This window comes from Xenopus laevis, chromosome 1L (genome assembly GCF_017654675.1).
Source record: "Xenopus laevis strain J_2021 chromosome 1L, Xenopus_laevis_v10.1, whole genome shotgun sequence".
Lineage (NCBI taxonomy): Eukaryota > Metazoa > Chordata > Amphibia > Anura > Pipidae > Xenopus > Xenopus laevis.
The window spans coordinates 153035666-153048581 of NC_054371.1; the positions used below are offsets into that span (position 1 = coordinate 153035666).

Consider the following 12916-nt stretch of genomic DNA (forward strand, 5'->3'; position numbering starts at 1 on the left):
GGGTGGTGAGTTAGGGAGGGATTGCAAAAATGTTTTCTTTCAACTGAACCTACTTTGTAGGGCATTACATGCTGTTCATGCCTCTAGAAATTAGTATTTTCTGTGGCAGTTTTACTTTCTTTTTAATCATTACAATATTTACATTTTCTGCCATAATCTTAATGCTTATACATATTTTTTTTAATAATGATAGCAGTAAATAATTATAATAAGGCTAACTGCAATCTGAGCATGCTGAACTATTAATATTTTTATACTGGTAGGATGTTCTGTAAAAAAAATGTAAAAAGTAAAAAAGTGCCCTTTTTTATTTTATGTTTACAATTTTACAGTATAGTGGAAATTATAAATAGGGTCAGATTAATAAAATCCTGAAGGATTCCCAGAAGTTTAATATTTTCCCAATTAACTTTTTTTTTTGGTCAGTAAAGTGTTTTTAACAAAGCAACTCTTGTCAAAGCAGATTCATGCACCAGTTTATCAGAATATGTACTTAGCATTTTTCTGGGACCACCAGAAATAATTCTTCCTTCAAAACTGCAAGACATGATAAAGGATACTTGAACCATAACCATTGTTAAATTTAAAATGCCAAGCACTAACTACCGTGATGAATCTGCCCCATAATCTTATTGATGTGTACTGAAGCTGAGTATGCAGACGTTTGACCTTACAAAATTCCTTGGTTATCTGAATTAGCCCTTCCATGTCTCATCATCATTCTTGGTAATTTGATAATAGCCATTTTACTACCACAAACAACCAGAAGGACATGAAGCCTTTGTAATCTTCACTTTATTAATGACAAACACTTGGTCATTTTTGAAAACTTTAATAGAAGACATTTGAAGCATTTCTACATTGTACAATGGAAATAGACATTATTTGTTACATTTAATATACAGTAAAGTTTTTTAAAAAAAACTAACTTGAAATCATAAAAAAGTCAAGAATTAAAATTGTTATTTATATTACTACTGAGACTAAAATGTACGAAATATGCATTAAAGTGCATCATTGAGATTAATCTGTTAACAGTAAAACAGCAGAAAATGAATTTTAATCAGTTTCATTCTATAATTTGATATCATTATATTTTTATTTAGCTAAGACTATGCAATATACAAAGAGGAGACAACGACATTTGCTTTTAATGTGCTGATACAGAATAGACAATGTACGTTTCAAACTAATCCTCGTGCTTCATGTTATTTAAACAAATATCTTGTAGATTAGAGATTGGCATTCAGTGTAGGAAAATTGTCAGATCAAGAAACATGATTAAAGTTTGAAAGTGAGAAGCAAAGAACTTTCATAAACGAAGGTGGGTTCTCGGTCACAAGTACATATCTGTGGAAGAAGAAAAAAAATACTGTTAAAACAGCAAAACATTAAATTCAGGAAACGTAGGTTAAATGGTTTGGATTTGCAGCCTACCCTATTAAGGGTAACTTAATAATCAGGTCTAGTAACCCATAGCATTACAGGTCACATGCTTGAAAGCCAATATCTGATTGGTTGCTATGGGTCGCTAGATCTGATACTAACCTTAATACTTTTATTACAATTTCCTCAACTATTGCTGTCACACTAGCACTTGAAATATTTTGTGCTCTAGGGAAATCAATTGTGTTTCTTGGGCAGTAGAGCTGCATAAAGATACAGTCACTTATACTTTGTACAGTGGTAAGAGTTGGATCATGGATGACAAAAGCACAACAGTTCTGCATTTGTGAGTATCCCTTACTATTTGTAAGGCTTCTGTGTGCAACATTATTGTAAAATTACTTCTACAAATTTCTCAAAATGGTAGCTGATTATATGGTTGCTAGGGTCACTGATCATAATGACCATGCAGAGTATAATACTAGAGTGGAAGATAAATAAGAGACAACCTGTTTTGAAGCATACGAAAAAGTAATAATACTAAAAGAACTAAATGGACAAATGTACCAAATGTCAGCAAATTTTACTATGTGGCAAAAAAAGCATTTAGGATTTAGACAAGTAATATAACTCTGCACCACTTCTGAACAGCAATTAGGAATATCACTCCACAGGGTAGAAGAGCATTCAGTTACAAAAAGTTGTATGGGGAAAAGTCATTGGCAAATGTATGCCATAACGGAAGGACATATAAGTGTGGAGGAAATGAGGAACAAATGAGGAACAAAATTATTTCTTTATAATAGTAGTTCACCAGGCTTGAAATAACTCATGGCAAAAATATGCATTGGCACTTTTGATAAATTAGTGAGTTTCACACTGGCAAAATTTAGCAAATTTACAATTTGTGACAAATTTACATTTTTGTCCAAAATTATGGTAAATTGGAAAATTCACCCTTAAACCTTTAAAGATACCCAACATTTTTATATTTGCTTGAAAATAGGGCCCATTTACAATTTATGGAGCAACGTGCTAGAGAGTGCCAGGGGCAGCAGAGTGCTGGAGTGCACTGATACCATCTGCACTTTGCTTCATTGAAATTCATTGGCTGATAACTTAAACAGACAACTTTTATTTCCTAGAATTAAGTGCAAAGAGGTCCACCTCACTCTGAATGCAGTTCTCCCTGTGTTTAGCTGTGGTTTGCATAGAAGGGGAAGTTTGGGTGGTATGTCAGCACCCTCTAGAACAATCTTCCTCTAAGCTGTGTGCTCAAAGAATTTTGTGTTAAAAAACAAGATTTTGTATCAACCCCTGAGCACACCATTTTAAAAATATACACACGTTTAAAATGTGTGCACAAATTAATTTTTTTATATACAGTATAGCCAAAAAAGGAATTAGAGGGAACATTGTTCTGGATGCCCCCAAGCTTGTGCATCATAAATACTCTAGCAAAGTCAAGTTATGGTAGGTATTATGTACAAAGTCCCTGGTGCCTGAACTTGCACCTGCACTATAGGCATTTGTTTGTGTAAAAATATATATTATAATACAAGAAAGTTAACTATTCAAAGCAGAGTTTCTTAAGATAACAGCACTTACCTTACGCTGACCAGAGTTGTAGGGTTATTATCACATTGAAAACTATGGCTTTCATAGTAAAGAACCTCAGTCCTAGCATTTTGAGAGATAATGTATTCAGTCTTTCATCTATAAAAAAAAAGAAAGAAAATCTATTATATACTTTCATATTTAAAAAATGTAGAAAAGTTCATAACCCATCTAGCCATGATAACATTTTGTATAACAAAAGCATTTGAGAGATACACTACCATTACTGAGTACCAAAGTATATCAGCATAGGTAAGTCATTTAGAATTCATTATGCTACTATTCTGCAATTAAAAAATATGATTTCCTTATAACCACCAATAAATCTTAGTGGAAACATGTTATAGGAACTTGTGTGATAAAATGTAATCATTTTACTATAAAATTAGATATTCTTAAGGAGCAGAAAGCATATTTTTTGTAGATAGTTAAAGTTGTTCAGATAGGGCCAGATGAGTCGAATCATGGCCTGTGGAGAAAGGCCATGGAAACATTAACTCCGCTTGGGAGCAGGCAGATGCCGAAACACAAGATTTAGCATTTTGCATCAAAAACTGGAGCATTTGTCTGCACCCGGCAGATGGTGGTGCAGGCACATCAGGCAGAAGGGCAGCATCACACCAAGATCGGACTCATCTGACCCTAGCTTTAAGGTCAGGGGTCACTCAATTGGGTCTCGAGTTTTTGTACAAAATCTGTTGTCTTCTTCTCTAATAAATGTAAGTGCTGGACTAAAGAAAAATCAAAACAGGCCACACAAACTGAAGTCAGAGTCGGATAAGTGTTGATAAATTAAATAAAAGTCAAATTGTTGGGAAAAATGCCAGAAAACCTTTAGGAATCCCCATTTCAACCTTGGTCATTGTCTATATGGCTCCTTTGTTATTTTAGTTTTTTAAGTAGAAAACAATGCTGTATATTGTTCAGAAGAACTTACTAACCTGTTTTAAAAGTCTCATCAATTTTTGGCGATGAACATTCTTCTTTTTCTATGGGAAAAAAAACAAAACAGAATTTATATTTAAAATAGTTTTAATATGTTATTAGCTAACTATTATTATTATTATTTAAGGGGATGCTCCCCTTCAAACAGTTATTTCAGTCCATACAGTTCACCAGAAACAGACTTTCTATTACTATTACTTTCTATTTACTATTACTTTCTATTTTCTATTTGTTGCCATTTTTCTAATATTGAAGTTTAACTTTTAATTCTTCACCTTCCTCTGTCCTTCTAAAGCAGCTCTTGGGGGGGGGGGGGGGGGACCGATTCTGTAAACTGTTCTAAATTGATACATTAGTTGATACATTTCTTATCTTTGTCCCTGCTGAGTAGAATCCTCTTGTTTCATTAAAGACAGCTGTTATAATCTATACAATAGTTGCTAATATTCCACAGATGCTGCTGAGCAATGTATCAACCAATGTAGCAAATTGTAACAGTTCAGAATCTGCATCTGGATAAAACATGGAAAGTAATGGAAAAAAAGTATTTATTTCTCGTGAACAACTGAAAAAAAAGTGTTTGAAAGGTGATACACACCTTTCAATAGTACTTAGCACATATGATTACATGGCAGTTAGGGCTTACAAATGTTTATCTAATTCAAATGTATGCTTACATAAAGTTAATATTTAACAGATAATGGAAACCATTTAACTGATAGCAACAGAATGTCAAAAAATTTAATTTTGGCCCATTGTATTTTTTGACAAGGCATCAAAGTGCCTGAAATGACCTTCCTTACAGTTAAATGTAAAATATGTTATAAGTCATTAAGTAGGCCCAGGTGCAGTCACCTATATCAGCAGGTAGTATTTACATGTCACCTGCACATGGGATACCATTGTGCCTTTTATTACATATGGGGGTTATACTTCTAAAGTCATAAATATTCATCTGTCCATTTGTAAAATGAAACTGAATACAATCAATGTTGACGTAGCATTTACTGGTCATCTGTTAAAAAACAATACCATATTGGTATTGGTTATTGCACTTTTGCAAACGTTGTGCCTTTTATTATATTTGTTGATGAGTGTATTACTGATACATATTTAATACACTACCCATACGTACTAATGTCTGATCTGTCCTTTGTGCCAAACAAGGACAGCACTAAACAATGGAAAAATGTACATGCCTTAATAGACCTGATTATTATTGTTCTGTGACATTTTACAACTATCCTTATAGCAGCCGTGAATCACATGGATTGTGTTGTGTTAGCCTCTGAGTTTTACCATTGAACTAATGGGAAGCTGTTGCTAACTCCATTATATCACAGATATTGTTATTTAATGGTTTGAGAGTCTCAACCTAATATTTTTTATGATGTAAAAAACTCGGTCACATTGAAATAAACTAGTGAAACCAAGTCAAATCTGCTCATGTGTTGTAGCTGGAAAAACTGTTGGTTCAACTTTGTTAACTTTTAGTATGTTATAGAATGACCGATTCAAAGCAACTTTTCAATTGGTTTCCATTATTTTATTTCTTAATTATTTGTCTCCTGATTCTTTCCAGTTTTTAAATGGGGGTCACTGACTCTTTTCTAATAAACAAATGGTCATACAAATGTATGGTTATTGCAGCTTTTTAATACTATTCAGACTCTCCCCATTTATATTGCAGTCTCTTGTTCAAATCAATGCATGGTTGCTAGGGTAATTTGCAATGCTAGCAACCAGATCACTGAAATTGCAGATTGAAGAGCTGCTGAATAAAAAACACAAATAATAAAAAATAATTATAAAATAATAAACAAATAATAAAACAAATAAAAGCCAATTGTTAATTGTCTCAGAATATCACTCTCTACCATACTTAAAGTTAACTCAAAGGCGAACAACTCCTATACAAAACTCATTTGCTCAGTGAAATATATAAATAACTGTAAGAAAAAAAAAAAAACTATTTGTGAAATAACATTCACTAATTCCGTGGATTTTGCATATGCCAGAAAATGAATCCTTTAGCGGAAAAAACTCTATAAAAAAAGCATCACAGAAGGATTTGTGCCCATCCAATGTGACCGTTTTTAAGCTTGTACAAAGGATAGGTTTGATGTCTGGAGAGAGAGGCCACTGCTAGTGTTAATATTTTATATTTTAGAGCTAATTTATTTGTACCTGCCAAAGGGGTTTCAGGAATTGTTTTGCTTCCATAATTCACTGTGCATTCAGTTTTCAAATCATCAGTCCACAGGACAGAACTATATCTCCACGTGTTGTCTTCAGTTTTGTCCAACAATATTCGTTCATCTTTGTCCACTGATTCTCCATTTAGTTCGAACTCTGTCCCGTTTTCAATAACTGGGAGATCAGTGGCCAGGCACACATATTCAGGGACCTCTGGTTGCTTCCTGTCAGCTTTGAGGCGATACATTGAAGGTTCTACATCTTTAATGTCTGGGTGGAAAGAATAAACAGTTGAGTTTTTCTGATAGCAAACATATCTATTGAAATATATATTTTTTTAAAAATACAAAGTTATAGTGAGATACAACAATAATTTAGATAATTGATATGAATATAATAAGTTATTTTATCCAGTAGTTGCACTTATTGTGACCATAGATTGTCACAATTTGGTACAAAAAGATAATAAGAATAGTTTCTGAAAAACACAATATAATAAAGAATAAATAAACTTGGTTTATTTTATAATTAATAAGTTTGAGTCCCTAAACCTAAAATAAATATGCTGTTTTAATGGTTCTATAAGGTATTTCAGACTGCAAATAATGTACAAATAAATTGCACTAAATTATGGGATATGATGTATATAAAGCGATAGATCCGACCGCTCCAGCTCCCCGATACTCCCCTTGTCCAGGTGCTCAGTCGACAGTGTCCCCACTGTGAGTATAACAAAAACTCCGCAGACAGACGGCACTTCTGGATAGATTTATTGAGAAAAGGCTGCTGTGTACCGACTAACGCGTTTCGGGATTGTTTCCTGATTAAGGGATAGAATCCCGAAATGCGTAAGGCGGTACACAGCAGCCTTTTCCCAATAAATCTATCCAGAAGTGCCGTCTGTCTGCGGCGTTTTTGTTATGACGTATATAGACCATTTGTTCCGTGTTACTTACTTGGATTAACTAATAATATAGTTCCTATTCCAAAAGTAAGTTTGTCTGTCACAAAGTTTACACAGTGTTTAAAAGCAAAGACAAAAGCTATACTTACTCTATATATCTAAGTATTATTTCCTCACAACCTGTCACAGAATATCTCTGTATTTTAAGTATTGAGGGATAAATTACTGAACAATGATCATCTTAATATTTTTCACAGAGGCCCAGATTTAAGTATTAAAGTATTTAAGTACCTAGTTTTAACTGATAATTTCTATTATAGGGGGAAATATTGCTGCAGTTTTACCACAATTCATTTATAAAAGTGTAAAATTAGAGCACCCTACAGAAAACTCATGCACTTAACATTAATTCATTTGTGATTTTTCAGTGGTGAACTCACTTTTTTAAAAATTTTTCCATAGGAATGGATAGAAAATGGATGAGTTTTTCTGTGGTTTCTAATTTTACACTTTGATAAATCTACCCCATAGGTTCTAAATCTCCAATTTCCAAAATTACTGAGAACCTATATGTTGATTTTTTTTATGATGCATAAGATCTAATAGACAAAACCTATTCATGCTTCAACAATAATACATTTAACCAATTTTCATGAGCAATTCTTGGCCATTGGGTTTTATCTGGGACTTTGTTAAAAACAGAGTTTTACTGCAAAATAAGTAAAAACTGTCACTATTACATAGTTATTTCCATTACTCCATCATATTACTTTTTAAATTGTATCCATTGATAATTGAGATGAACTTTTGAAGTCTCAGTTTGTTTGTTTGTTTCCTTTAAAAAGTCATCTTACTTGGTTTCACGTTTATCTTTGTGCCTGGACCAAATATTAATTTATTGGATGCTCCATAATTCACACAGTATAAAATACTATAGCACAAACTGGCCTAGACAGCTTTGGTAACAGTTCCTGTTGTGATCATATATTTGTTATTTCAAAATTTACAGTTGAAAAAATAATGTAATTATTTCCCAACTACCCAGCTATAATTACCATAATAAAATGTATAAAATGTATATATATATATATATGGCCAAATTAAATAAAAAAGCATTCAATTATCTTGTAGAGTTATTTTGTGAGATGCCAACTCACCTGGCTTCACAAATAAAATTGTTCCTTTTCCAAATGTAAGCTTCCCATAATTATTATTGCACTACGGTGCAGTGCTTAGCAAGAACATGTGACTTTACTAGTACCTAGTGTGTGTGTGTGTGGGGGGGGCTTATTTTGCAAGTGAGCCCCTGAACTAACTTTAATTTGTAGTATAGTAAATTATATAAGTATAGTAAATAGTAAATTCTCTTGATAGGCCAATAATTTGTAACTATACACAACAAAGAAGGAACAGATACAGTATACAATGTGACTTCTAATCTCCATATAGAAAGTAGTTTAACGACGTAATTGAAAGTATTATTAAAATGATATGATAAGATGAATTTTTTACAAATTTTTACTATTTTAAAACAATGATGCCCTAATGTGTTTTAAAATAGCTATTTTCAAGGGTTTTTCCATGTGATTTTTGCTATATTATAGCTGTAAACTTTTTTATTTTTTTTTTAATTTTTAAAGGAAAGGTAATACAATTTGATCGAGAACTGATTTAACTGTTTTTTTTTTTTTGTTTAGTTTTTAAGGAACTTACCATGTTTAACAGTTAGCTTTGTTGCCATTCCAAATATATTCTTTCCATAGCCTATTCCAGTATTTCCACAGTGGCACACACACATACAATATTTGTAGCAGTTTATTGCAGAGGCTAAAACTTTCTTTTTAGAAATGGTGCTGTATAAGACTACTGCCATACTGCTATCATAACATACTGATGTACTGCAGTTCAGAAGACTAGCATATTATAATAATTATGTCTTTAAATGCCTTGGGCAAGATGTGGGTCTATAATAATGCCTTTGCATGCCACATCTTGCCCAAAAGCCTACTGTTAGACATCTCTGTTTTAGTTTATGGCTTGTGGTTCCTTGAACAGTTCTTCTTATGCAAATATTTATCAAGGGCTTATTAATGGCATATTAGAATGCTGGGCATGTTAGATGGTTTATTTGATTAAAAAGAAGTATAACTATCCCTTTAAAGGGGTTGGTCACATTCCAAAAATTATTTTCAGTTCAGCTGTTTTCAGATTGTTCCCCAGAAATAAAGACTTTTTTCAATAACTTTCCATTATTTATTTTTTACTGTTTTTCCAAAATCTAAGGGGCACATTTACTAAGGGTCGAATATCGAATTCGACCCTCGAATTTAAATCTATCGAATTTGAAGGATTTAGCGCAAATCCTACGATCAATCAATTGAAAAATTGATCGAATGATTTTTAGTTCGAATCATTCGAGTCGAAGGTCGTAGTAGCCTATTCGATGGTCGAAGCTCGAATCCTTCACTCGAGCTTAGTAAATGTGCCCCTAAGTGTAAAGTTAAATGTCCCTGTCTTTGGTGTTTGAGTCTGGCAGTTCAGTAATTCAGATGCAGACTCGAAACTGTTACTATTTTGAAAAATTTAATTGATACATTTCTCAGCAGCATTTCTGGAGTATTAGCAAATATTGTACCAATTCTAATTCTAATTGCCTGTAATGAAACCCAGAGATTCTGCTCAGCAGGGACAAAGATAAGAAATGTATCAAATACATATATCAATTTAGAACAGTTTACAGGGTCGCGACCTCCCTCTCCCAGAGCTGCTTCAGAAGGCGAAAAATCACAGTTTACAGTTCAATATTAGAAAAACAGTCACACATAGAAAATAGAAAGACATTGGAAAAAGTCATTATTTCTGGTGATCTATCTGAAAACAACTAGTTGTTTGAAGGTGAACCACCCCTTTTAAATATCTTTGAAATTTTGCAGTTACTGTTTGGTACAGACTTTGCCCTATATACAGATTAATTAAATTACATCACATTTGAAGTGGACAGGGAAAACAAAAACAGAAGCTATAAAGAGACTAAGCTGCATAGCAATAATTCAAGTCAAATAATAGTGTAAATGTACATCATATCCATCATCTTATGATTTAATCTGCATATCGAGTCAGCATTTTCTGCATTTTGCAGAAAATATACATTCCTATGGTTTTGAGAAGTTTATTAAAAGTTTTTCTGTGGTGAGCTCTTTAATAAATCCACCCTTGCTGACTTGTATTTTATGTAGGATGGCCTAGTGTTCCCTGATCACTTTTTGTATTCTAATAGCTTCACTGAGTTAGACTTTAAGAACACGTAGAGATGTCTAGATGTCTCTCTGGTTTTATATGGTGTTTTAGTGTGTGGTTATCTGTGTGTGCACATTGAGAGGCCCATTTATTAAAGACTGAATTTTACTGGTATTAGAGCTTTTTGAAACCATGATTAAACTCTTCAAAATCATGAATGCCATGAAAGTTATTAAAAGATCCTAGAATAAAAAGTACTAATGGAAAAAAGTGCTGAACGACCTGTAAAAATACAAATATCTCTAAAACCTCGAAAAATACAAGTTTTCAGACAATTACTTGGGAAAAAAAATCAGAAAACCTCCAAAAGTCTGAATGGTTAAAAGAAAGGTCTTTTATAGGACTTTGACTGCTTTTACTTGGAAAAGTTTAGGGGGTTATTTATCAAAGTCCGAATTTATCTCAATATTTTCTGCTACAAACTCCGATCAAATCCGCTCAGGTTTTATATGCTTATTTATTATTACATTTTCCTAAAAATGTGTTTTGCAGAGAAAAAAATCTTAACTTTTTCAGATTTGATTTTTTTAAAATGTATTTGACATTACAGTACATTTGCAACACTAAAATAATTTTAGAAAAACAATTACTTACTAGGTCTTACTGTCAGCAGTGTCGCTGTTCCAAAAATCACTTTGTTGCCATAATTTACACTATGACATACTACCTAACAAATAGCCATGTTGTATTTCCTTTCTACATACACCTAGGCAATACAATACAGAGGGATATCAACTGAAATCTGAGAGTCCTTTAATGTAAGGATAATTCTAATCTGAAGAAACATTTGCAATCTTGTTAAATATAACCATATCCCTGGGACATTATTATTGAACAGTTGCTATGCCTATAGGCTTCACCCTCCTCACTGAATCTATTTTGCACTGAAAACGCTGATGTTTAAATATTATAATGTTGGATAATATTTTATAATGAGTGTGTTTATTCACTGTGAATTTACATGTGTTTATAAGCCACAAGACTTTACAGGACCGGTGTTCAAACCTTCATGTCCGATCTTTGACAGAACCATAAAATCAAAACTGAAAATAAGAGAACTGCTTTTTTGAACATTGACTGAAACAAAGTTCTGTTTTGGTGCACTCAAAAACATAAGGAAAAATGCCTGGGTGCTGGTAAAATTATTGCAACATATTGAGTTTTAGAAAAACAACCGCACTCACAGGTCTTGTGAAAAATGGAAAGTATATATATATAATGGAAACAAAAAGATACTTACTAGATCTTACTGTTAACAGAGTCCCTGTTCCAAAAAGAACTTTGCTGGCATAGCTTGCACTATGACATACTACCTAACAAATAACCATGTTGTATTTCCTCTCTTCATACACCTAGGCAACTACAATCAACTGAAGTGCTACAGTTATGTAGCGTATCATTAATTATTACGATGAGGATACTTTTTTCTAACAACTATGCTTATCCACCGTGTATGTACATATGTGGTTAGAAGTTGAAAGAAGTCATAGGACCAGTGGCTAATTCATGCCCTCATGTCGGATCTTTGACAGACTCGTCATAAAGGTCCCTCTGGTCGATACTGAAAATATAAGGGTACTACTTCTTTAAACAATAACATTATATTTATTTTTTAATTTATTTTAAATAAAGGTATTGTGCTATTCCTGTCTTATCTAGATCTCTCTATCTGTCTGTCTGTCTATCGATCATCTATCCAGATCGCCAGTGAAACATTAATTATTTCTGAAAGTAAACTTTGCATATGATGTGGGATACTAATTTACTTTGCAAGCAATATTCTTATTAGTAACCAAGCATAGCTGTCCATCTTGGTTATCTTGGTTACACATTTATCAGTGTACAGCAAAATAAGTCACAAGATCAATGTTTAAACCCCCATGTCAGTTCTTTTTCAGAGCCCTAATAAAATCAAAATAGTTGATCCAGATCATAAAAATAAGATGACTATTTATTTGACCATTTACCTAATTACTTGCATAGGTACAAGAGAACAACTTTGCTTTGATTACTATCTAGTTACTAAGTAATATAGAAACATGTACATTTATTATATGTCCTGTTTACCAGTTTGCCAGGTTTAACAATCAGATTTGTCCCTGAGCCAAAGTAATGTTGCCCTATTACAGGCACACTGTTAAAAATGGCCACTGTACTGAAATATTGCTTGTCTGATATTATCATACATCTTATGGAATGCGTCTATTTTCTACAATAGAAAACCACCAACATTGTCATATATTGCATCCCATTACAGCCAATGGTCAGTTTGTAATAAGATGTGATTATTGGATAGGTGATTAATGTGCTTATGTGCTATTTCTCACACTGAATCCAATTGAGGAAATCTGTGGATATCAATTTCTCTCTCTAATTGTCATGACAAGAAAATGCTGCAAATGTCATAAGCCTTAGGTAAAAAAGTGAGCTAAAATATTAGCAAAGCATTATATATATATATGATGCCTAATTTACCTCTTTTTATCATTAACAGAGAGAAACAGGTTCAAAGAAAAGGGTGCAAAAGGTAGAAATAGTAATCATTTCAGTAGACAATTTCCACCCTAAAAG

The 12916-nt window shown here is 32.8% G+C and overlaps 1 protein-coding gene across 1 annotated transcript in view; it reads right to left on the bottom strand.

Moving 5' to 3' along the window:
* Positions 1-816: 816 nt before the first annotated feature.
* The window catches only part of trac.L (T cell receptor alpha constant L homeolog), an 87619-nt gene continuing 75519 nt past the window's right edge, over positions 817-12916 (bottom strand). Inside the window, 6 exon segments of the mRNA XM_041565362.1 lie at positions 817-1350; positions 2995-3102; positions 3945-3992; positions 6136-6201; positions 6204-6270; positions 6272-6414. Coding sequence (XP_041421296.1) covers positions 2996-3102; positions 3945-3992; positions 6136-6201; positions 6204-6270; positions 6272-6414 — 431 coding nt within the window. The 3' untranslated portion in view covers positions 817-1350; position 2995.